Here is a 27,546-nt window from a genome sequence, read left to right on the forward strand (position 1 = left end):
TAGTTCTTAGTGTATGCTAAAAGCACGCTTCATATACAAGCCAATTTTTATGAAGTGTCCTACAATCTACACCCGGAAAATGTAGCAATAATGAGCCATCATCTTCGCCCCTTAGCCTGCGCACATTCGTTTCAATTTAGCGAAACTTCGTGGCACATGGTGGCCCCCTTTTAGCACACCCCTAAACCACTCTCATAGCTTCCTCCGTACGAGTACCTATGCCTGTGTGCGGCCCTTTTCTTATCAAAAACGCCATATACCCGCACATATGCACATTAAGAGACTGTCACAGGCGATGCTAGCCGAGGATAGGTCCTTGAGGAGTCAAAACCATACAGCTACTATAGTACTCGTAATCACTGCCAAGGGATGCCGTTCCCCGTCCCCCAAAACACTCCCCTCCCAGTCATTGTCGTCATAAGCTAGCCAGGGGATGCAGTAGCAGGATCCCAGAGCGATGAGCTTAAAGGGGAGGAGTAGCAGGGGCTCGGGCACCCAGAGGTTAGCACTAAATGAAACACCCGAAAGCAGACGGCGGAGTCTTTGTACCGGCTTTGTCTCCACTGCCGTTTGCATTGCACTTCAGACGCGCTTTGAGACTACAATGGAAAAGCGGGCAAAAATGGCGGACTAGGAATGCAGAATAACACCGAAGGGTAGGTTAATAAGATATGCTTATTAAAATAAGTTGTAAAGTTGATATTTTAAATCAGTAAAAATATTTATATATTTAAAATGGAAAGACAGGAAAAAAAGGGGAAAAGAAATTCCCAATAACTCATAAGAGGTATGATATAATAATGGGATAAGGGTTAATACATTTTTAACATCAACATACACTTTTTTAAGTGGGGATTTAGTTTCATTTTTCATCATAATCCTAAACGACTTCAAACTCCTTCAAAGTATATAAAATGAATTAACAAAAATGAAAATCATTTCAGAGCAACTGAAATAAATTTTAAATCATTTTTTTCTATTTATTTTTTTACAACCAAGCACTATTTGAAGGGTGTTAAACTAGGAAGACAAGAAGATATAGGGTGAAAGTTTTCGAAAACTGAAAACTGCTGCGGCTGCACTTGTTCCCCTCTCTTTCTTCTTTATCGCTTCATCTCTTTCCATTTTCGAGGAGTGCAGAAACAAAACAAAAGTCCAGAAGGAAAAGTGCGAGACTGTCGTCGTGGATAGAACAAACAAAGCTGCTTATTGTTTCAATGGATTAAGTGGAAGGCAGCCAGAGTGAGAGCAGCTCCACTGGGCGAAAAAGTGGGGAACCTGGCATCGAAGAGGAAGGGAATGAAAGTTGGGATGAGTTTAGTCAGGCCAAGGCAGCTCATCACAGCTCAGACGATTTTTGGGGGATGTGGCCCAGCGTCTGTGGTGCCATCTTCAAGTGGGTGCCAGCTTGAACTCTTCCAAGTTCCTCCACTTTTCTGCCCCCGAAAACCACCCACGGGGGATATACCACATCTTCAAAAGCGGAAGCCAACGAATCTGTGAGATGAGCGGATAAAAATTGAATTTGTTAGGAAAATTGACATGTGAAACTTGTGCTACGTGCTGCATTAATGTCATTTTACTCTATATAAATGGAATTTGCGCGCTCACTCTTCGAAGAAGAACTTTTAAACTAGATTTTTAAGAGCAGAGATACCGGGACAAAGTGAACTATTGGCTTGTAACTGGGTGTTATAAATTTGACTTGAAGATTTATTTATAACAAAGCATCCTTTTGAGCAACAAATTTTGGCAACATCTAATCTATATTACGGCTCTTATCAGCCACTCGAAAAATATTCCGCATTTTTCACCGCAATTTAACGGCAACCTAGCCATCACGACTTTGGCAAGGGGACCGTGGCTTTTGACACACCCACAACCCCTAAAGCCCTGCAATTCGCACCCCTGCGGAGTTCGAAATAATCAAGAGGGTCAGAAAAGCCTGGTTCAGTTCGGTTTTGGTTCGTGGCTCTTGGCTTGATTAAAATGCAGTCAAGTCGAAACTTTATTCTTCGGCTCGAGGTCCAGGTACGCTGGTTGCCAATGAATTTCTTCATTCTGCGCTGCGGTTTGAATGGAAAAACTTGAGACGAGGGAGCCGAGTTCCTTGGATAAATACGTGCAAGAAATATAAGTACAATGTTGAGCAGCAGCTTTCCCCTCAAATATTTTTTATGGCTGCTGTAATATTTTCCCTTATGCAGGGGCGAGAGCTCTTTCCTTTTTTACGACCATCCTTTTGCCATGGACTTAATGAAGCTGTTAACAATGGATTCCGGGCTTCCCCGGCAAGAAAGTAGGAAAGCCATTGCCAAATATTGAACATACGTATTGATTGAAGCTAATTCGGATTGAGGATTTTTTGGTCCTGCCATGATTGCGCTGGAGGAAAGTGGCCAAGATCCGAGGAAAAGGAAACAGAAGCCAGCATAATCGAATCGGAGAGTTTGAGCAAACTCTTGGGATTCTGGGACTGCAACTGATGGAAGGCAAGCTGAAGTTGAGGAAATGAGTTGAGAGGAAAACTTTGCCAAATAATGAACTACAAAGAGATTTTTTTGCTTCACCTTCTACTAAATCGCTTGTGATAAATAACCTCTTGTCTGACAGGAAAATAGGAAGCCGGAGGTAAAATATTTAATATTTCTGCTGATTGCTTTTTGTTGTGTTTAACTATTTCTTGGAGAAGACTTGGAGAATCACTAAAGCGGAACAGTAAACAACTTATTTCGAAGGGTATTCAGTTAGGAAAAGGGAGTTAAAACAGTTTGCAGCGAAAATAAAGTTGTTTAACCTTAAAATATGTATGAAAAGTATTTTAAGATGAATTCAATTTAAAAGAAATTAAATGTGTACTTAAATCACTTGGGTATTCATTCTGCGAGGGGCTTTAAAAACCCGTTTCCGCTTTTTCACCGATTAATGAAAACATTGACAGGCCTTACAAATTTGTCGCTGCGAATCGCGGCCCAAGAGCTGCATCTTCTGGCGTGTGTATCCGCGAGATGCAGCCTCCGCGGGGAGTCCTCAATTTGAGACGTCGTTATTGAGTCACTTAACAGGCACGCAAATGAGTTAACACCTGGACAGGTGGAACGAAGAGTGCAACTGCAACTGGCGAGGAATCTGAGGTGCGACAACGAGTTTACTTGCCGCGCCGGAGGACGAAGGCTCGAGGGGCGAACTGCCTGCTTTCGAATGCAAAGATATGCAAGCCTGGTGAAAATAAGAAAAATATAAAAAGTGCCGGAGGACCTCGCCGCGGGCTCTTTATCTGCCATGCCTCGTTGCAGGCTACAAATTGGCAGTTGCAGATAAAGATAATGTTATGACTTCTGTTGCCACCGAATATAAAAACTTGTAGTTTATCAGGTGTCACATTTCCCGCGCTGCTTCTGATAAATAAACTTGGCAATTTAAAAACCCAGTCCCCTGTTGGCACATAGCAACGAGTGGGGGAAATCATTTGACAAGCTTAGGCGAAGACACATTGCCCATCCCGGCTTTTCGCCTCGCAACGCAGACACTTTAATTGCCAGTTTCAGCGAAGAAGAAGGATGGGCAAAAAAATATTACCAACATTAATAAATTAATTTGCACGCACTGGCAGAGAGGGCGATAGAAACGAGGCAGGACTCAATTAAAATGCTCGTAATCAACTGGGAAATGTTGTGGATGCATGAAATGAGGAAAATATACTGCTTAACTGCCACTCCACTAGCTGCGTTGGAGGCTAGTAAGTGGACAATTTAATATCATTAAAGCAAAGAAATGTATTTTATCAAAAATGACTTGTTATGCGCTTAGATAATGGTCACCAATTGGAAAAGTTGGAATGGCACCTTTACGCAGGAGCACCCAAATATTAAGGAGAAGTGAAAATGGTAATTCTCCTAAAATTTCAATTATCCTTTCTCGCCGGATCATCCCCCGGAAAATCCCCATCGATCGGGCTATCTTGAAGCTAATCAAACTTGACAGCAATTCAGGCCCAATCCTCCCTCAACCACTCTGTGTTCCACCTGTCTATTCATCGTTCTCTTTCGCCTAGACACTCTTTTGCATACACAAACCCAGTCTGAAGCCCGAGCAAATGAAGTGAAATTGCGCACATGGCGGACATTAAGCGAAAATTAATGAAATTTTCCGATGGCGCCTCGCCTCCAGTATAGACGCAGTTTAGCCGAGCTTTATCACCGGGCTCTAGGTGTTCCCGTCCTGTTCCCCAGTTCTCCTGAGCTTCATCCAATCCGTTGTTATCCGGGGGCTGTCGTGAGCTTGATTGAGTTTGATGGCGATTGTGCTGCGCCAACTGCGCTGCCTTGATTGCAATTTCAGCCATGATGTTACCCGCCCCGATAGCCAGAGGCGGCACGTCACGCCCCCTTGCATACCAATCAGGTGGAGATTGGCAGGGGGAGGGGGCTGGGGTTCTGCAGGTCGGAGGTCGGAGGTTTTTCCCCATCTCAGGTGGCAGTCAGTCATTTAAGGCCTCTGGCAGTGGCACGAGACATTAGTTTTGCCACCTCCCCGGCTCCTTTTGCATGCTCCGAGGTAAGCACAGGACTTTGGCTTTTGATTGATGAGCGAGCCGAGCAGAAGTTGACTTTAAGTTTCCAACATAAATTTCACTTTAGTTTCAGGCAGTCAGCTGCCAACTGAGTGACATAGAAAAGCACTGAACTGTGGGCATGGCAGATAAAATTATGTGGGCTGCACGGGCATTCAACCATCTCTTCTTTAATAAGGAAAAGTGATCTAAAACGGATTCTAAAATTATTGCATATTTGGGGTGCCGTGCTAAGTAGGCTGCAAGGATTTAAAAATAAGTTTTTGCATCTTTTAAAGCGACTTTTTTAGATATTGGAAAGTAGTTAATTAAATTATAAAAATTTCAAAATGGGTTCTTCATTCAAACATATTTTTCTTTAGTAACCTACATTTTTGTCCAGTTTACTGCACATGAATCATATTCTCCCTTCGATTTCATTGATTTCATTCCTGGCAGTCCCCAGTGGTGCATAAATCAAACGCTCCCGGCCACTTCATTAGGATGTTTCCCCACGTACCACCACCCCCTGAGGGAAATTCAACCCTGGAAAAATTATAGTTTGGCTCATAACCATTGCCGCATTTAATATGCATTTTTACGAGCCTTACTTTCCAATAATAATAAGCAGCAGTAGAAGCGGTGGCCATAAGAAATAATGTTGCCCCCCACACACACACTCGTGGCAAGAGAAAGCACACACAGATAAGGGTGCCCACGAAAGTATGCTATGAAAAACGTAATCGTAATCGTAAAGCTTAGCATATATACACTCCGGATCCTGCTGATTTGTGTCTCGCATGTGCGGCATACCAAAAATGAAAAAAAGAAAGTGGGGCAGAAATCTCTGCCAGCGACGTGAAATCGAGACAGTGGAAATTGCTCAAATTAAATGCAAATACCGAAAAATATTTAAATGTTTCGGCGCATTAAGCTATGTAAATTGTTGTTCCCGCTGTCCGGGGACTGACACGCACTTTCCATTCAATGAAACTGCAACCACACAATGGCACATCAATTTACACAGGCTCTCACACTGAGTGCTCCCGGTAAGGGGTGTGGGGGCTGGCAAGTGTCCTGATCGCCCAACAACATCTGGCATGTTGTCATTAAAGGCCAGGCCAAATGACCCCCCGAAAAACAAAGGGGCTGCCAAGGGGATAGCTGGCAGATACAGTGGTATATCGTTAGGAGGGAAAAATATATATTAAATGAGCTTGCTTTGCTTTAAATATTTGCTGTGAAAATAAATATTAAAGAAAACATTTTTAAAATGTATTTAAAAATATTTAAAACTATGAGTAAAAATGTATTTAGGGGAATATATTTCAATTGCGTTTTCATTTTAGTATTTTAAGGATAAGAATACATTTTTAAAATTGAAATCTGATTTGTAAAACTGATAATGTTTTGGATTATCATCAAAGGTGGTTCTAATTAATGCCAAATAAAAGCCCCAAAACTCAATTAGTTGGCTGTGTTCACTGTACAGGAAACGTGTTCTTTTCATTGGGCTTCCATCCAAACCACTCGCCGTACACAGAGTATCAACAATGTCGAGCGTTAAATGAATGGCAGTTGGACCACCTCTACAAGCGCGAGCATTTTGCATTTTAATGAGTAAACACAGTGCCGGCAGGGGGTTTTTGGAGTGCTGGGCGCCCCATGTGCTGGGTGCCCCTTGGCGGTGAGGGCAGGATCGCTGGTGTGAATACCGCAACGCTGCACATGCAAAGTGTGATTGGTCCCAAAAAAGGGAAGTATAGAAAGAACACAAAAAATATTGTACAGCTGGCAAGGACTCTACCTCCTTTTCCCCCACTTTCAATACGAATTTCTGGCGTTTTTGCTTGTCCTTTTTGTACGGCTGCCCAGCTGGGGAGTTTAGCGGACTACGATTTTCCGCGAACAATTTGTATTTGCAATGTGAAAACAAAATGGCCACCGAACGCGGCCAATCCGCAGGACTTTCTCCCTTTCTCCTGCTGCAGGCACACCTGCTGTTTGATTTGTGTTTTTCTCACCCAAAAAATAGTCGCTGGTTTTTCTGTTTTCGTTTTCATCAAATAGCCAATGCGGTTAACAGTGAAAAACGCTGTGCTAAATACGCTTTTCAGTTGTTTTTCCACTGCTTTTATTTAAGTCGTACATTTTTCGATGCCAAAAAAGCGGGGGAGTGAAAATTATTTATTTCGCTTGGGCAAGCAAATGTTTATTGATTTAGCTCAGTGAAAGTTTGTACTGCGATTTTCAATTGCATAAACTATCAGCAGCAAAGGGTTAAAATATTTTAAAACGGCCCTTAAGGAATTTCTACTCTATGAGTTTTTAATCAAACCACGCCCAAAACATTACATATAGTTACATTTAAGTTGTCAATCCCATTAATTATGTAAAGTGCGATTAAAAAGCGCTTTGCTCAACCATAGGCGAAATTAATTATTTATATTAATGCAATTAACTATTAAGTTATGCAACATTATGACGTGACAAACGCCGGTGACAACGATGATGACCAAAATATGTGTTTAAAAACGCGATAAATATTTAAATACGTTAGTCTGGAATTTGACGTTGATGCGTTTGGCTAATTTGGTTCGCGCTTCTCTCCTCGACCATAATCAAATTCAATGACATGTGAAATTTTTACGGATCACTTGACGCCAAGCCGAACGATTTCGCCCACTGGAGTGTGAAGATTTTGTGCGTTAACTTTTCATCAAGAGCCGAGCCGAACCGTCGATTATCATTGGATAACAACTTCATAGCTCTTGGGTGTGCTAATTGGACCGTGGCGTGAGTGGCTTGTGTGTGTCCCCGCTCACAACGCCCACAAAAACACAAATCACAGACTGCGAACTGCGATAAATAACTGCCGCAAGAAAACGTCAAGCCACAGGCCAATTGTACTCGCTGTATTTCGAACCACTCCCGACTTCGCAGGGCACATACATCGCTACCCCCTTTTCCCGCTTTCCCATTTCCCCGCCCTCCCGTTTTTGCAATGCAAATCGAGTTGCCACGCACAGAATGGAGTCTCCGGACTCGTGTGCTTACGGGTTCCGTGTACGGATACGGGTTCCCATTGCGCCGTGCTCTGGTACATTGTAATAAACGCAATTTGTAGCATGAGTTATTACTGCGGCGATCCGGCCGAACGGACGTGCGGACTCAGGCCGACAAAACCGAACGGAGAAATGAAGTTCAGAGGGGTTTGGGATACGGAAAATATCTGAAAAGCCCCCACCGAAGCTTAATTCTAAGATATATATAAAGATGATACATAGGAAATATTAAATCATGCAAGGCATAGAAAAAATATAAATATATTATCGTAAAGAATATTAAATCACTTTAATAATTTCATAAAGGAATACAACAAATTCTATGGACTGTGGACTAATCTTATCAAAATGCATCCCAGAACCAACGTACCTTTCCAAAACCTTTTACTATTTACTGCATTTTGTAACGAGAGTTGAGTCCAGCAGTCCGGCAAACGACGTTAGTTTGAACAAACTTGGTAAAAATGGTATGTGAAATGGCAATGCAAACAAATTGGAAATAAAATACACACAGGACGGGCAAGAAAATAAAACTAAGGGGACAAAAGAAAGTGTGGCCACGGAATCCAGGGCCAAGAAACAGCATTGAAATAAATTTTCAGCTTTTAATTTGCTTCAGTACTTTTGCAGAAATGCTTCTTTATTAACTTGCCGGACTTGCAGTCGATATATTTCAGCTGCATCGCTTAGAATGCGCTTCCGCAAATTCATGGAATTAGTTGAAAAGTGAGGAAATCTAAGCCAATATGCGGAGATTGAAAGCTAGAACTTCAGCAAACTCTCGGCGCTGCTTAAAGTTGATTTTATGAGTCCCCGAGTCAATAATACCCCAGGGCTGTCCAACAACAAAGTCAGAGCTCAGCAAATTTTTCGGCGTTGTCAAACATTTGTGCTCAAGTTTTCCTATAAAGTATCTATATGCTGTTACACACATATATAGAAATATATGTATAAATCTTGCTTTATCAGAGGGTGGAATTTTGGCTTCTTGGCTTCCGTGCTTGTTTACTTTTCTGCTTTTTCGCAGCCGTCGTCTCTGTTTACTCCATACTTATTATTCCATTTGTCGTTTAGTTCTCTAAGGGCTCTCCTTCCTGTTTTGACTGCCCAAATGGGCGCCATTACTTATCCCTCGGACGCCATTATATTTCTCTCTGTGTGCTGGTGAGTGAGTGTTTCTTATTGCAGTCGCAGTCGCCAAAAGCCAAAAACTAAAAACACAGAGCAAACAAAATATGCCGCGCTCGGAGATTTTTCCTTTTGGACGCAGTGCGCCATCCATCCTGCCGAAATTTCCCATCTGCCCATCCGTCTGCCGCCATGGCAACATGGTCGCAATAGACGCCATTTTGTTGCCACATCTCTTGGTGGCAATCTGTATCTGTGTGTGTGGCTCCATGCGAGCATAGGATACGGATGCGATGGCTATGCTCCTTTGCTGTAGTCCGCCTTCGGGCGCTTTGGCCCCTGTGACTGCCTTTCGTTCCCTGTCTGCTTCAGTTTCAGATCCTGATTCAGTTTCAGATTCGAGTTCAGTTCCTGTTCCTGTTCCTGTTTCTGACGCTGTCTCTGGCCATGGCCGTTTATTTCGATGTCCCTGTCACTTGTCTACCCCGATTATTCGTTAATTCGTAGCTCGGCCTTTTTTCTTCGACAAGTTCAACGATTATTGAACCCTTGCCAAATAAAAAACTAGATATATCTAATCGATGGCACACCATTTTAACGCGTCAAAAGCGTTCAACTGAGAGATTAAAATTTGATCGGCGCTCTCAATTTTTTTAGACTTTTATTATTGTTCCCTAATAAAAAAACTGGTGGGTGGAAAAAAAACAAAAACAATGTTTTAAAACATTCCTGCATCAAAACTCATGCTTTGAATGACACTTGAAAAATAAAATTCTATCAATGCTGATTGAGCGAAAAATCGAAAAATCTCCCATGTATTTTTGTGTTTGTATGATTCATATACCAGTAGTGCCCAAAATGTAGTCATGTTCAGCCATATTTTGGCCTGTAGCATTTTACACGATTTTTCCATATTTATTTTAAGCCTTCAGCCCAAACGCCAAAAAAGTCGCCGAAAAAAGTGTAAATAGATTTTGCTTGTTAAGTGTTTAGCAAACTGAATGGTGGAAAAATAAATTTTAAAAATTTCTCTTTTTTAATTAGTTACGAAGTAGGCAAAAAAGGTCACGCCCTTGTGGTTGTTTCTCAATCTAAAATATGGCTTAAATATGACCTAATAGTTGCAGTGAGTTAGTCTAAAGATGGCCAAGGACAAAAGCGCTGCAGGAGCATTTCCAATTAGATTTGGAAAAGCAATCAAATGGTTTGTCAAAATGCATGCATGGGACTTGCATTTTTTATTCAGCCCAAAGCCACGAGCAGGAAAGGTTGAATTTATTTCCCCGAGCACGCGTATTTGAAGTGACATTAACTCGAAACCTGTTAAATATTCGCTCTGCTCGACTGTCACATTGAAAATCCTAACCAGGCGTCCTGCATCCAGCATAGAAAATTTATGTAGCGAAACTTTTTTCCACATTTCCTCCTCCACTTTCTTTTTCACTCCCCTCGGCGGCACTTGGAATTTAGGCCAAAACACTTTTGAAGCTTGCAACATGACGCAGATGTGGGTTGGAAGTTTACAAATATTCAAGACCTGCAGAACCGTGTAAAGTTGGACGAATGTGACATAAATGATTTTCGTTGGTGGTTTTTTCTTCGTCGCGGAATAGTTCTCAAAGTATTTAAGGAAGTTTTGCATCTCCATTTAACTACTTTAGATCAAAATAATTTATAGGTTTAGAAAAAATATATTTGTTGTGCTGTTACTCTATCTGATTTCTTTCTGTTTATCATATTGGACATTTTATGACTCGCTATCTAAGGCAAGGTGCGCAGCTCCTCAGCCATGTCACACTTTCCACATAATTGACGTAAAATGTACATAATTTATATTAAAATTAAATTGGGACAAAGCGTTTGAATAAATGATTTACCGTGCAGTCGGCGGCATTTGCCGTAAACCTAATTTAAATAATTTCCATTACGGCGTAGTTGGCGTTGCCGGTGCCTTTTCCCACTCGCTGCTCTGTGAAAGCCCAGACTTGCATATAAAACATGAAATTAATGCTTAATTAAGCAAGTTTCTACCTCCACACGAGGAATGTGTGTGTGTATCCTAACTCGATTATTTCTCCAAAGAAGAAGGCACTAAGAAGTTTGCCTTGCCATAAACTTAAATTCTGATTTTCATAATTTATACGCAAGCCCAGCCGGAGGCTGCTACAATTTGCGCAGCATTTAACCAGGGTTGCTTCCTTTTAGGGTTGCCATGCCGGCTTTTGTTTTATGGCAGCCAGATGGAGTTTATGACCCAAAGCTGTGTAAAGTTTTTATATGGGGTACAAGTCCTGGTCCTGGTTTGACATCGCAGCGGTAGTTTTATCGCAATAAAAGTTGGCAATTGCAAATATAGAGGGAATAGATGTCAACTGCTGTATCTTTAAGTTTGCTTTTAAAGGGCACACCTGAGGTGTTTTGTTGGGAGGGTTTCTATACAAAAAAAAAAATTGCCAAAGGAAAGTTTTTAAAGTTTTCAGATGAATTGTAAAGGTGTCTAAAAGTATGCAATCTTGCAGGATTTCCGGTTTTAAGATATGTTTCTGCAACTTAAAGGCCTTTTTTAGTGTTATTAAAGTTTATTTTATTTATAAGCCATTGTCACAAATTATTATATGTAAATACTTTTCTGGGGCTTTTGTTTTTGTTCGTTTGCATGCGATTTTCCATTTTTCAGGCAGTGCATAAATTGCATGGCTATTTCCTTTTGCCACATTTTTCCCATGAGTTTGTGTGGCGGAATGTCAAAGCCTTCTGCTTTTACCCTCAGCCCTTTGTGGCACCACCCCCAAACCTTCGTCCTTTGGGGAGCTATTCCAATGCAAAAAGGACTGCATACATTTTTGGGCAAAACAATGCGCTTGAAAATTTCTAAAACAAACACACACGTGCCCTTTCTCTTTCTAGCCAGCTATACCCCTCTCTATACGATATTCTATGTCAAATCGTGCGTAGTTATTCACATGGGGTAAACTCAAAACTCTTTTTGGCTTCTTTGGGTCTTTTGGGGTGAGATAAGGAGAATTCTAATTGTTACGAGCAGTTTCCTGTTGGACTTGGCGCGAGTCTTAACAACCCAACCCTTAGTTCTCATTTCTCCAAGAGGAAAACTCTCTTTCTCAGTGGCGCTCTCCCAATTCTCTATTTCTCCCGACTTCGCCGGCGCATGCCCAACAAACCGTTCAAATTTCATTTGTTTCGGGTTTTAGTTTTTCACGTTCCACAGATGTTGCTCTCCATGAAACTGAATTTACCTCTGCTTCACCCTTTCTCCCTCTCTGTCTGTCTCTCTTTGAGCCTTTCTCCCCTCTACTTTCCCCTCGGAAAACCTCATGTGTATTGGCGTAGCATTTTAAATGAATGAAAAATATTGTCGTAAATTTCTTGTTCACTTGTGCTGCCTCGTCCTCTTCTCCTTCTTGGCCTTTTGGCTGGTGCAATGCTTTGTTAAGTGTTTTACATAGTTGAGTTTTCCGCTTTCCCCGTTCACCGTTATCCGACCCATGTGTGCATCCTAGAATTTTCCTTTTACCTCCTCCCTGCCACCGAATGCCCATAAATTAACTCACGAATTCTGGGATCTTCTGGACAGCCCAGAAATAATGCTGCATGAAATCTCAAATTACTTGGCTAAACGCTTGAAAACTAAACATTATTTGAAGTGGTTAGAAGGAGTCATTTGGCAATCCGTTCTGAAAGATACTATCAAGTGATTTATTTGTTCCTTTACCAGGTTGACCCGCTTTGGTTGCTGAGTATTTTTTTATTTATTAACTTATCTAACCTACCTTTTTGCCAATAAAATATAATATGATAATAATTTAAATGACTAAAACCTTTTAAAAATTACCAACTCTTTATTTTCCTTTACAAGCTCATTAAGTCGGAGACAAGCCACTGCCCATCCAATCCTTTCAGGAAATTCATGATTAATCAGTTTTCCAAAATCCGCCTGGACAAGTGCCAGGACATTTTCCGGAGGAGAGGGAAAGGCCGCGATAATGTGTGAAAGCAAACAGTGTAAATGAAAATCACTCAAACAAAGGGCAGACGCGATAGCGAACGAGAGACAGTTGCAAATTTATGGAAACTGTTAATTGACTGACAGTTGAACAGGCGAAAGGGTTGAGGGGTCACCAATCGCAGTCCAGAATGCAAAGCAAACACACAATGCGGAAAAACTGCAGAGCAGTTTTCTTTTTTTTTCGAAAAGCGTTCCCCGATTTAAATGAAACAAGTGTGGGTGTGGGCGGAAACAGTGAATATATTTCCACATTTCAGGAACTTGTGCTGGCTGCAAAACCAACTTGGACATGCGGAGGGAAGGCTGTCAGTTGTCCGAACTTTTCATTCGACTCGTGTCAAAAGCTGGGCGCAAAAATGGGGAGGAATATGCGGTTTTCGGGTTTTCCGGGATGAAGGACCACCGGTAATACTAACTTGCTTTACAGCTGCTCAGTTGATGCCTGAATGGATATGGGGACTCTGGGATGCTGTGGCTTCAAATTTACTTACTGAACCATGCTCGACATAGTGGTTGTCAAAAATATCACAATGTAAGTGAATAAACACAGGGAAAACATGTCCATGAAATTGTAACCAAATGAAAAGGGTTTCAACTTATATTGAAATAATTAAAAATATTAAAATTTCTTTTAACAGGAACAGTTTTTTCCGGTGTATGCAACCTCCTCTGTTGTATCGACCGTAATTGCTTGCCTTGTCAACCAAATATTTGAAAAGCAATTTGCAATTTTATTTTAAACAAAGACGTTGCAAGCAAAAACAAGGAGTGAAGAGAGTAAAATTAAAAGAGCCATGGACACTCAGCACTTTTCCTGTGATTTACGCTTAATTGTTTTCTTGCATAGCACAAAAGGTCTCATAAAATCACTTCCTGTTGTCCTATTTCCCCGAAGTTGATGCCGATGACGAAAATTGGCAAAGATAATATTTTATTTTAATTACGCTTGTATTGAATACTCATATTTGTCAAATTTTGAGAAATGACAAGCTACGAAAGCTGTGTTTGCAAGCGTTAATTGGCATCAAGAAAGTGCATTAATATGCCAGAATTGTCTTTGTTTTATCCGTCAACCCTCCACCAAATTCAATTAGTCTAGTTTGACCATCATTATGTACTCTGGGTTGATTTTCTACAATTTTCGCTCCGAAGACTCATTTATTCGAGCATCCTAAAGCACATAATTATGCTTAAACAGCTGAACAATTGTGTGTGCTAATGGGAAAGATTATATAGGCTGTGGCGTGTACCATAAATCTCCGAATAAATAACGCACCATAAACTGAATATTTATGCAAGAACTATTAATTGACACGATTTTTGGATGCGTACTCTTAGCCTTTAAATGGGATTTTCCAGCTATTGAACTGTAAAGTGTGTACGGAAAAAATAAGGACAGGTATTGCCTTACCGTTGTGTCCCATGTTGGTGATAATGACCCAGAAATCGATGGTCTTCTCTGGACCCAGCTCCTCGTAGTCCCACTTCTTCTTGACTCGCACAGCTCCGTTTGTTTCCACCGTCACCCAGGGATTATCGTCCCTGATCTTGAACGTCTCCTTGTCGGTTTCCTTTTCCAACTGGAACACCGACTTTCCCTCGGTATCGCCGTCTGCCTCGGTGAACTCAATCCGCTTGGTGGGTCGCACTGCTCGGGTAACTCGTCTCTTCTCCCGGTGATGTGAGTGATTGTTCACCTCATCGTGCTCCAGATGCTGCATTATGAAGGAAACTGGCTCGGCAGCCAGAAATTCCAAGAGGACCTTGGCGGGCTTCGCACTCAATAAACTGGGATACCTCAAGTCGTGGGCTGTCACCTCGATAAGAAGTTCGTTAGAGGTGGGCTCGCCGGCCAGCATAATTTCGCCAGTTTGGGGAACAATGATCACAACGTTGCTGGGCGCCTTGAGGCGATAGGCAATCTTATCGCCATCCGCATCGGTGGCCTCCACTTTGCCCATGATCGCGAATCGCTTGTAAGTCACGCTACTGTTGCTCTCCATATTTGCAGACTTTTGACCGGCAATGGCGAACTTATAGTCCATGGACTTAAAGATGGGTCGGTTGTCGTTCTCGTCCAAAATAGTGATTTGTATTTTGGAAACGGTTTTGTCCAGGCCATCGACATCCGATGCCTCCACGGAGAGATCGTAGTGGGCGCGCTCCTCGCGATCCAAAGGACGATTGGTGACCAACCAGACGCCGGACTCGTCGTCGCCATTTATCACCAAGGACTTGGCACTTATTTGAATGTTCTTGTTCGCCTTGCGTTCCTGCAGGGCGAAGGCGTCGTCCACGTTGCCATCGATGATGGTGTACCTGACCTTCTTGGGCGTGGCCAGCTCTTCGTCTAGGATGGAACCACTGAAGGCCTGCATTAGGGGCACTCCTCTGACTCTGGTGCCCGCTGGCTGGTTCTCCCTCACCTCGCCACTGGCGTCGAGCAGGGATCCCGAGAATCGCAGCATGTCGTTGCGATGCATCACGAACAACTGCAGGTTGTGGGTGTTGGTGACATTGGGGGTCTGCTCCACGACCACCAACTGAACCGGTCGGTTGACGAGCGGCGATATGTCCGCCGTGGTCATCACCACACCATCCTCGAGCACCGTAAAGTACTTTGAGTAGTCACTGTCCAGCATGTGGTAGGCGGCTCCGCCGGCATGGGAGCTGCCATTTATCTTCACAGGATGGGTTTTGAACTTCTTGATGCTGAATCCAGGGTAGGTGTCGTGTGGCAGGACCAGGGACATTTCGCTGTGATGCGAGGGGGCCTTTTCCACGTCGCCAGGACTGCCGGCCAGCATGCGAGCCGCATTCTCCGCAGACAGGCCAGCAAATGTGGTCTCCTCGATGGCCAAAATCAAGGGGAGGGATATCAAAAATATCGCGCAGGTGTATATATTTAGTCGGTTGCTTATATACCGTTGCCTGAGCTGATTCAGGCAACGTCGTGCCGCCATTTTGCCGCGGCACTTTCTGATCCTTTCTACTATCAACGCTGTTTCCGTGGCTATTCCTCTGCTAATTTCACCGGCTTCAATTGTGGATTTTACACTTATCGCTTGACTCATTCATGGGTGAATTTCTTTTGTCCAGTCTCCACTTCTTTCCACTGCTAATCAATTCATCCTCATTGCTTTGCTGTGGGTGGCGCAAGCTGTAAATAAAATGGGCAGAAGAGAAAATTGATTTGTGGTTAGTAGCAGTTCTCGGAACAGGTAAATATTTATGGGCATTGTGCGAAGTTTATGGGTCATTGAAAGTGAATTATTCATGCTCCTGGTGAATAAATAACATTTGTGCGGCCCTGCAAGGGTTAATCAAGTATGCAGGAAAGTTTGGTTTATGCGTGGGCAGACTTCGCGGATAGCGGAAGTCAACTCGGGTAAAATCCAGTGCATTGATTTTATTCTCATAACAAAAACATTTTATTCTACAAAGTGGCTAGGTGAGTATATAAAAATATTTACTATTTCATAAAAATCATAGTAAAACGGAAAAATTCCCCAGAAACCTTGCAACGCTTACATGGTAATTAAACTTTAAGCCCGTAACTGCCAAATGGAGTCAAGCTTCCGAGGCTGTGCCATCACCATCACATCACATCGTAACCTGCAGCTGAGCCCGAGAAAATTGTCAACTTTTCACTTTTTAATTGCTGTGTGGCAGGCGAGCACCAGACGCTCAAAGAACACAGGAAATGTTGCACAAAGCGAAAACTTTTTAATGATATTAGTGAAAATATTTTATGTTCAAGCTATTTTGGCTTGGGGGAGGAGAAGTGGGAGGGCCAAGGCAACATTGTCACACTCTGTGCCCGTCAAGGACATTCCCAGGATGTGGGATTTTCGGTTGGTTTTTGATGTTCCCCCTGGTGAGCTCTACATAACGCCTCGGCGCTTGCATTGTCCTAGGTTCTAGGTAATTTCGTAGAGCCCTTACATTTCCACCCCCTAAAATATGTGCCACACATGGCTGGCCTTGAAGAGTAAAAATTTCATTGAGAATATTATTTTAATTACCCCATGTGCAACACGCCATGTCTGCCCAAAGACCCTCTAATCCGACAATGGCACGCACCCTGTAATTTCGCTACCTACACTTGGGTAAGCCGGAAAAAGGTTCTTTCCCCTCAAACCATTTTTCAAACAGCTGCGCAGGCGCCACTGACTTTGCCTATTGACCGTTTCGTATTCATTCCGAATGTGTTGACAATAGTTTTATTTGCTTTTTACGCGTTCCCATCAACGAGGAGGATTTCTGGTCCGACAAATGTCAGGGTGACAAGGAGTGGGGGTCATAGTCCGCTAATGATCTTATAACTAGCCTGACTTGTTATTGGGTGTGACCGGAATTCGATGACAAATGATTACACGAGTAATTTCTAATGACTGATGGATAACAAAGTTACACGTGTGGAACAACATTGAAGTTATTTCTATTCCTAAACAAGTGTTCTATATAAATATATTTTTAAGAAGCGACTTGCTGGTTTAAGTTCCCTAAAACAGCTTTAAATTTCCGACTCAATTAGTCGACCTAAGCCATGACCACTCACAATTAAACATCGACTCTTCTACTAATTTTAAACGGCCCCAATATCCCCATCACATATGTTTAATTCTCACCTCTTTGGGCTATCTCTCCTCGACCATCTTAATTGCAATTAGCTATGAAAATGTCCCCAGCAGCCGGAGCAGATAATAAAACGAATGCTTTGGCCATATCTGTGCGATCTGCTAATCAGTTGACGGAGTTGACTACCAAACAAATTATCGAAATGTCCGGCATTTGCATAACTCGCTTTTGCCGCTAATAAACCCATAGTTTCGGGGGTAACAAGCTCCGAGATATAAGCCTTATAAATCATTTACAATTTGTTTGGCAAAAGCAGAATATTTTTCTACCCGGCTTCCAACTGAATCATTTCTTTGTCTTTCCTAATTTGATTGGCGGCGGCTTTTCCGCGTGTTAAAATTCATTTGAAATGCCCCAATCTGCGATTAATCAAAACACAGTTCCGTTTTTGTCTCTTCAAAAGTTGGTTGCGTCTTTTTATTTTTCATAGTGTCACTTAATTAAAAGCGAAGATAAAACGCGATACAATATGGTGAATAAAAGTGCTCCTATATGCATAGCTCTACATTTCGGCATAAATGAATATTTGATGCCGGAATTCCTAGTGTTTGGTATTTATATATTCAAGCATTCAATTGATTGATGCGTCATGGCAGCCAAAGGGCAGGCCATAGAAAAAGGTAAATAAAATGCTGAAATATTTGGAAGCCCGATGGAGTTTAAGTTGATGGAAACGTATCTTTGGTTTTGACATAAAGTTCAGTTGGTGAAATCAATCTGGCTTACTTTCTAGAAGGCCGTGATAGGATTGCAAAGATTTCTTAAAGACAACAAACAAAACCTGGGGCTCGCCCCCACAGAGCATCACCTTGGGCTCTCCCCACATTAAAGTCATTTAAAATCGATTAAATATCAATGCTAGCAGACCACCTGCCGCGTGTTAACCCGAAAAAGAACTCGAGTGTGAATGTGTTTTCAGAGAGACAAACGAAAATGTATTCGGCCTCAAGGCGTTGCCGGTTTATTGTTTATTAGATTTTTAACTGCTGGCAACAGTTTTTAACAAGTTTCAGTAGCGCAGCTCGTAAAAGATCAACCCAACTGCATAAATTACCATTGCGGCCGTCCCAAAAATTTCCTGCATTGAATGACAACCAAATGTTGACTAATGAAGCTTTAATTGTCTTCGATATATTTGCCTCTCTTCGGGCCTTTTCTGAGCTGCTTGCCAATGGGGGGGTTTATTGATTTCTCGTTTGAATATTACCCAATGGCATGCAATTAAAATTCACATTTTCATATTTTATTTGCTCACCCCCACCCGCACAAAGGAAAGTTGTCGTATTATTTGATCTGACGATTTCTTTGACGCTTTCCCTCTGTTTTATTGCCAAGAGGCAATTTGTTTTTGTATCTAGCACTCAACTTTAGTGGCCAACAATCGGAAATTGATTTCTGTGAAATGCTTCGGTCAATTAAAGGTTATAGAAACCATTTTTAACGGCCAATAAATGGTTATGAAGAGGTGGGTCTGCAAAGATTTTTGATTTGTTTTAGAAAATGTTTCCCTGGCAATGTAAAATAGTATTCTTAATTAGGTCAGTTATACACACAAAAGCTCCTGAATTCTTTGAATTTTTTATTAGAAACACCCTCGTATTTATGAAACACCCTCATAATTCCCCGAACTTATTTACAACTCATTTCCCTGATCAAGGTTAATATATTCGTTTCATAGATTCCTAAAAAATATTAATTTAAACATTTTTTACCAGGAACTGCGGGCAACCCCGGAGAGTTATGCAAATGAAGAACTAAATGGGGACCTAAACAAAGGCCCTCCCTTAACAGAACATGATGATAGGCAGGGCCTCGAAACTCCTCATGAGCAAGTCCACTTTATCAAAGGCGATGAGACATATTCCGTTTGAGGAGATTTTTATTATTGTGCCAGAAGAGCGCGTGGCACTCGACACAACAATGGCCAAAACTCTGCCCTGCCAGGTAGAAAATGAATAGATGCCAGGCGGAGGGGTGAACACGCTTCCGATTTTCGAATTTTCCCCTTGGTAGGGTCGAAAATCAGGTATGTCCCTCCACTTAATGTATCCGGCCATGACAGCCGAATGGGTGGCAGGACAGGATCGGAGCAAGCAAAGTGCTTCATCAAATATGAAATAGGGCGTCCCGAGCAGAGGGAAAACGAATGGGAACGCCGGCCAAAAATTGTCATCCGCATTGGCGACCCCCTCTCCCTTTTGGGTGACAATGAAAAATTGAGCAGACAATGATTAATTGGCCGGCGCTCGGTTGTTTTGCTATTTAAACTGGAGCCAGCCCGAAAAATAAAAAATACGAGTAATTCCCGAAGATGAAATTCCCTGAAATCGGCCGAAACTCATTAAATCGCAGAGTCCTGCTTGTATTTATGGCCTGTCAACACTTTCGCAAAGGATGGCGAGCGGAAAATGACTTCGGCATGCAAATATCGCATTTGGCTCGGTTTCTGGTCCCCAGGCTATTGTCTCAGACCGAGTCATAAATAAAGTCATTACGCACTCTGCTCCCGCTCAAGTAGGTTCCCCCTTCTTTTTGTCTGTGCCATGCGCCAAGGGATTTTTCGCATGCGATCCAAATATTTGCATATCACAAGAAACCCGCAAGAAGCGCAAACACACAGGAGCCAGAAGGTAGGAATTGCAGAGGGAACCACGGGGAAAATGAAGGCGTGCACACACTCCAGGTAAAGAGCAACCTGATACTCCTCCGAGGTCTGGCCACAAATTATGTGTTAACACATGGGCTGCGTTTGGTGACACGCCTCCTCGGGATCTCAAGACTGGTTGGTCGGGAAAAAACCTGGCCTGCTAACTGGAATTTAGCGGTAATGATAACTCAGGTAGCCGATCGCAAAACGGCTGTAAAAGAGCGGGGAACGGGCTGGGCCCAGGTGATGATAGCGGGCATAAGTGTCGAGCTTAAGATGTTGGCTAATCATAGTCAAAGTGCTTGCACTTGAAGAAAAACCCTTGCATTGTGTGGGATAAATGTCTTAATAAATAATCTCATATTTTAGAAAAAATGTAATATTTTCCAAATTCAATGAAAGTTAAATATGCCAAGAAGTAACCATTAATTAAAAAAATATTCCTATTCTCCTAAAACCGAAAAAAAACTGGAACTATGGTTTTCCTTTTATTACCCAAAACATCTCCTATTTGCCATAAAATAGTGGAGCCCAGACGACTAATCACGGCAAGTAATAACACCAGATAATTTGTAAGGATAATAGCCACCAACCACAGCTATAAGAATCTAATTTCCAACGAAAACAAATCGAATCCTCCTGTATTTACATCAGTTGGCTTTGCCGACCAGAACAATTGGCCATTATAATGTCATTAACTGGTACCCTAGAGGCACAAGGAAATTTCGCTTTGTCCTCCTTTTGCCATGAAATAACAATTTTAGTTGATCAAAAGTGCTCTTTGGCTGGCAGCGTACCGAATATTGCCGAAGCTTTTAAGCAATTAAATGTAGGACCTGCAGTTCCGTCGATGAAGGCGAGGAAGAAACCCTTTGTAGTCGTCTTGGTTCCCGGAATTCACCGGGGAGAAATTAACTTTTTATGCCCCTCCTGCAAAGGAGCGCCTGGAAGGTGTTGAATAGAGGTAACGCCTTAATTAAATTTGCAGACTTTTGTCTGGCTCTGTGGCTGCGAGGTATATTTTGCGTGCGCAAGGCGAGTTGTTCGATGTGCCATTAAATGGGCGAGGTGGGGGGAACTGGCCATGCAGGCCTTCAGACTGGCACTTGCTGATTACTTTCATTTGGAAAGGGCGATTAAGCAATTTCGTGTGTTTGGATTAACATGCAATAGCTTGGAACCTGGGAACAAGACCAGGAGAATACCCTATGAAGTATTGGACAGCAAACAAAAAAGGAGAAAAACAGAATACAAAATTGGTTTCCAAAGCACAGATATGTTCTAATCCGATTAAGCGGGCATAAGTAAGATACTCTGACAGAAAGCAGCCTACATTTTCCAACTTCTAACACACCTATCCGCAACTTTTCCTGTTCAAGTCTCCGAAAGCAGGCTTCGGAAACATTTCAGCCGACGAGCAATGTTCAACAATGGAACTGAATTAAGCCTGAAATGTGCCAAAAACTTATGAGCAGAGAAGCATCTGAAACACATTCGAGCAGCAAGAAGAATCGTTGGCTCTATGCCAACTGCACAAGCTACAACCCATGACTGTCCAACTGAAAGGGGGAAGTACCGCACCTCCCGAACACTGCCCCCGCCACCCCATTCATCACCTTCCGCTGCACTTCCGGCGTCATCGTCAGCGCAAAAAGTGCAATGTACTAAAATTGAATTAAACCAAAAACAAATAGAAGAATGAATTGCAAAGAGAAAAAACACCCAGCAGAATACAAAACAAACAATGTAGGACGTAAAATGCAATCGATGAGGGGATAAGAAACAAAATCAATGCAAAGGTGAGAGGGTGCCTCGGTACAGTGACCGTCATAAGCAAGAGGACATTCAACTTTCCCGAACACTGAACAAATTATTTCGATTTCTTTGTAAAAGGTCTTTAAAAATTATATTAAAAGATTAGTATTATTTTTCATTATTAAAAACTTCTTTTTAACTTAAGAGCCCTAAAATTGTTATACTATCATGTCTGATTTTAACAGGAAAAAGTTATTTATTCCAGTGCAAATATTTTTAATACTTTAGATTTCTTCCGATTATTTTGCCATGTGCATTCTGGGGTTGTTGCACACATCTGGGTGTTTGAAAATATGCAGAATATAGCATCAAGGTTAAATATTTGCATTTGTTCCCTGCCGCGTGAGTTCGCACCCGTGTACAATTGTCGTTTATTTTATGGAATCGACTGTGTGTGCCACATTCCAAAGCCCAAAGGCCTCGAACGCTAATTAAATTGAGACACAATCCGCCGCATAAATGGGCAAATGGGGACGAGAATTAATTGGAAAGCATTTCCAATCCGCTAAAACAATAACAGGGTGGTGTAAATGTTTTAAAGCGTCCCAAGTGGGGATAAATACGGCAATTGGAACACCTAAATAAATATCAGATGCGAGAATAACGCCCAGGGGAAGATGTTGTCCCGGATTGTGTGGTTATCGATTGAAAAAAGGTGTGTCTACGGGGGAAATTTAAAACAAACAATAAAATGGCGATGCTTGAATAAACTGGATCAATATTATTGCAGCCAGCGCTAAAACTAACATTGGAAACGAAAATATATAATAAAATGGGGCATTTTTCTTGCTGTGTAGTTTGTAGTGTGATGAGTACTTGAATATTATGTTAGGTCCTAATAACGATTTATTTCTGATGCTTTATTTAAGTTTCTGCAATAGTTTAAATTTTATGTTTTAAATTCCAAACAAATACATTTATTTAGGGAACTTTTGTTTTACTTTTTGGAAACCCATATTTCACATTAAGTGATCCTATCGGCCTATAATTTTGGAGATAGGCCCTAGCATTATCTACCTATTATGAACGATTTATCGATTTCCGTTGTCTGGTACTTTCCACGCCTCCAATCTATATCTCTGATTTTCCCTTTCTCCATCCTTTCTTTTTGTTCCTTCACGTATTTGTGCGCAGTCACGTTGTTGCTGTCGCAAGTCGTCTTCGTCTCCTTCCCTGTTATTGCTGCGGCCGCCCTGAATGAATTTTACATTTTTATAGCGCCCGGTCTCGTATGTACGGTCCTCTTGTTCCTGCATGTGAACTGTGGATCACCCCTCGTGTTCATACATCTGCATTTTTTGTATTCCTGCAGATTTTTCACAAGTATTGCCGCACACGCCGCTCCGTTTCCACTTTTTTCTGCCATTTGTCGTCACCACCCTCAGCTGCCCACCCCCTACCCCGGTAAGTCTGTTCAATTCCACTCATGCACTCAAAAAAAGTGGCTTGAAAATATGAAATTTATTAGGGAAAGATATTATATTAAGTTAGACAAAATCTATTTTTGCTTAATATTTATGATAAAAATGAGTACACAAGAAAAATAAAAACAGTTTGAAAATTAATATTGACAACCCCCCTTTAAATTGTAATGTTACCCCAATTTTTTTTCTCAAATAAGGCAGACTGATTTAAACAATAAAATTATTGAATTTTTTTAATATTTTAATATGATTTGTTTTAAAACCCCTTTTTCCAAATGCAATAAAAATAGAAAACGCAAATATGTTTTTTAAATTGTATTTGATCTCAGCTTTTCTTTGAGTGCATTCCTGCTTTTGTGCAATAAAAAGGATACGATGCGCGAGCGCACACACATAAATATCCCCGGCACACACTCTCGCACTCACACACACACTCGCAGACGATGCCGGAACTGTTGTCAAAGGAGGAAGTGGAAGGCCGCAGGGGGAGGACAGCGGGAGGGGGCTGGGACTCTGAGCGGGATTCACTCGGCGGACGGAGAAGAACCGCAGCCACCGGCAAAGAGGGCAATCACCCGACCCGAGACGTCGGATCACAGACTATGATTCCGCTTGGGGTTGCAATTCCTATTGATTTTGCATTGTTTTTGTTGCCGCTGCTGCAGTGCGGCAAAAAGTTGCCAGAAGATTTAGGAGCTTCCCCTTTCGGTTAAACGGCAAGGCCCGCTCCCCCGATAAGCTTCTTGTTTTTACTCGCCACCCGCAGCTGTGGCTTCATCTCCAATTTGTTGCAAGTGCCACTTGGCAAAAAATAAACTAACCCAATGCATCCCGACATCGTCATTTGACACAGTATGCAGATTAGCAGCTAATGCCCCCTCGTATTCCTCAGTGCTCTGCGGAGATCTCACTGGATTTGCTCTGCAGCTCTCCACTTAAGATTGATTGATTGTCAAGTGGATGGGGGAGTGGGTGGTTGTTCTGACCCTGCTGCTTGCTCTGCGATTCCCGGGCAAATGCAATTATTCAGCACACGAGTTGTTGTAAGCTTATTACAGTTATAAGCTCAACCCTGGGGAGCTGAAGGATGCCCAGATACTTGATATCCGACAGATAGGTTATTTGTACAAGCAATGACAGCCACGATGCAAAGGAAAATTATTGCCAAGCTTGAATCAGTCGCATAAATATTAGTATTTACTTACTTAGCTAATATTAACCACACTTGCTAGTCTCACGAACTTAATTTCAGCTTAAATATTTATTTGTTGGTAGGGAAGCCCTCATCGAGCATACAACTCTGAAGGTTTTAATTTTTTCGTAAAACATTATAAAATCTCCAGTTCGCTGGCGGGGTGTCTGCATTTAATTGCTGTTGCCAGCTAATAAATTTTAATTGTCCTCAATTAGCCACGGAATGCAGCGGAAAATATGGACTGCCCGAGGGGTTGCAACTCTTTTATGCGAGGCCTTCGCTTGCATTTAAACTAATTTCTCGCCGCCCTCGGTCGGAAGTTGTTTGCATTTTTATGGGGCCTGAAAATTCCATTAGAAATGACATACTCTGCAATGCCACTCAGTCGAAGACAGTGAGGCCCAATTAAAGAGGGCGGGGGCACGCAAATGCTGCACATTTGGCGAAGGCAAAGGGAATATTTCCAAGTGGCAACCGGACTGCCCAACTTGACCCTTCTTTCCCATCGCAGCCTTCATCATCATCATGAGCCTCACACATGCTGCTCACATGTGCCCGCCGAGCCGAATGCATTAAGCAGAAATTTCATTCATAAAGATTTCATTTCATCTCGCTTTTGCCCTGTCTCAAAGAGACCACAAGGCGTTGGCCTGGACCGGCAAAAATAAGTGCAAGAAGACCTCGGGCCGAAGAAGATTTATTGCACAGGGGCGTAGGTAGCGCCTTTTCGAGGGGTCATAAAAACTAGATGTCGAAAAATTGTAGGCAAGTGAACAAAAGGCAGTCAACAAACAGTTGACTTATAATGTTAGGGAACATATATTTCTAAAAAACGAACATTTAAAACTTTTAATTCAAATAAAACAATCCAATCAAAATGCAAATTCAAAACCTATTTAGGTAAGCAATGTATAGATTAAAAAGTAAAATATTAGTTAGGAAATATGTTATATTATACTCTCCCTTTAAATAAAAAGTTCTCTGATCGCTGATCCCCTTCTGCCCCTGCTTGGAGCCCCTGCTTGGAGCATCTCAAAGGAAAGAGCCTCAAATTAAAATTCGAGCAGCTTCAACAAAAATATAATAAATGAGAAATTGTTTAAATATTTGGCACACACGAACGCCAAGCATGCAAATTCATTGAGCGCTTGAAATTCTCAATTTCGCAATTCGCTTTGCTGCAACTCGGGGAATGCAAACATGGGCCATCAAGGAAATTATTATTGTGTACCTCGAAATTTGTGGGAGACGTGCTTTTAAGACCCCAGTTCTTTAGTTCTCCTGGGTAGGGTTCAAATAAATTGCTTTTGACTTGTCGCTTGAGTGGAAAATTGCAGCAAACGGAAATTGAGGTTGAAATTAATAATTCGAGACCTTTTGCCGCGCTGCCAGGCTGGCAAATGTGCCGAAAAAATTAATTGAAAATGCTCTACGCAAAGGAAGTTGCCAATTTCGGATCCACCTTTGTTTTTATTTTCATTCCTCCTACTTTGCATGAACGGAAAAAGTTGCTGCTTCGCTTTGCTTTCAATCCAACCGCAAAGCAATCTCAATCAATCTCAATAGTTATTGACCAGGCAGGCGGTCCCCCGTCGCATTTCTATATCCACCTACCTAAGAGTCCAATATTTCACGTGCTTCTTCCGCTCCTCGCACCGCCGTCGCCATCGATCAATGAATCTTCGACGGCGGCGCGTTTCGACCGCAATAAGTCAAATACGAGGCCAGCGAGCTTCATTATGTTCAAAAGCCCAACCGCAGAAGGGAGCCAACCTCTTCTCGCCAATGGCAACAAAAAGACGATATACTGGGCCAACAAAAACGACAACATCAGCTCGACTTGGCCCCAAAAGGCAAGAACAATGCAGCGCAGATAAGTCAATTATATTGACTTGGCCAAGAACTCTTTGAGGCTGTCTGTCTGGGCTTTTAAGGTGGCAACCAGCTTTTTGCTGCTCCTCTCACAGTTCCCACAGTCGAAAGTCAGCGTCACCGTCGCTTCGTCTTCAGTTTTTTCGCTTTTGGCCCGAACCAAGGCGATAACATCGACGCCGTCAATGGCAAAATAGCAAGCAGTGGGCTAAAACGGCTCAAATACTTTAATAAATATTACAAAAATATTAATATTTAACTAAAATTTTTAATAAATTGTGCCTATAAAAATGCCAAATGCAGAATTAAAAGTTGTTTGAATGTGTTTCTATGTATGTCATTTGGGCTAATGCCAAACTTCAGTAAAATTAGTTTAATTTTAAGGCTCTAGGACCAACAATTTTTACATTATTTCCATTGAGGGTTTAACTTATTTTCCCAAAATTTATTACTTTCAAACCACAGTTCCTTTATTTCGCCGAGATGCCTTTGCCACACTTTGCTCAAAAAATATCTTTCGGCCAGACGGTGTTTTATTATTTTCCCGACTGGCACGTAGATTTATACTCATATTTATTTTTCCTCTTATTTAATTTTTTCCAAATTATGTAGCATCTTCGGGTCGCTTTGAGCTTTCGGTCTGGGGCCTTTTTGTTTTCGACGTGAAGAGTGTAGTCGCAATTTACTGATTACATTATTGCCCGCAAATTGCTAGATTATAGTTTGCTTGTTGCCTGCAAATTATTGCTGTTATTATTGACTGACAAATTATAGTGATTAGTTTTTCATCTTTTTCAATAAAATGGAAATAATTTCGGGTAGGTTCGCTTCGGCAGTAAAAGAGATTATTAGCCCATAAAAGAGATTATTATAGTCAAGAGTGGTAATAATAAAATTGCTTACATTTTTGAAATGCATTGCCTTCGAGCTTATGGTCAGCCAGTAATATTTATTAGTAGTCATTCTCCCGCAATACTCGTTAGAAAAATATGAATCTTTTCTGCACTTTCCCCAGCAATATCTCACAGATAAAGTATCTCAAAGCTGTCCCTTCGCATTCGAGAATATTTATTGTATTTCACCCTTGATTTTGCTTTTTTTTCAACCCATCACGACAAAGCAAACATGAAAGCGGAGACTAGGAAACCGGCAAGAAGCTCGCAGTGAAAGCAAAGTGCCGAGG

At 41.8% G+C, this 27,546-nt stretch overlaps 1 protein-coding gene across 10 annotated transcripts in view; it reads right to left on the reverse strand.

The window, feature by feature from the left end:
- The window catches only part of LOC108033637 (neural-cadherin), a 124,858-nt gene that overhangs the window by 70,303 nt on the left and 27,009 nt on the right, over positions 1 to 27,546 (reverse strand). For all 10 annotated transcript variants that reach the window (XM_050885448.1, XM_050885446.1, XM_050885444.1 and 7 more), the window contains one exon: positions 14,181 to 15,929. In XM_050885448.1, coding sequence (XP_050741405.1) covers positions 14,181 to 15,843 — 1,663 coding nt within the window. In that variant the 5' untranslated portion in view covers positions 15,844 to 15,929. The remainder of the gene's footprint in view (positions 1 to 14,180; positions 15,930 to 27,546) is intronic.

The sequence above is a fragment of the Drosophila biarmipes genome, chromosome 2L (assembly GCF_025231255.1).
Source record: "Drosophila biarmipes strain raj3 chromosome 2L, RU_DBia_V1.1, whole genome shotgun sequence".
NCBI classification, from domain to species: domain Eukaryota; kingdom Metazoa; phylum Arthropoda; class Insecta; order Diptera; family Drosophilidae; genus Drosophila; species Drosophila biarmipes.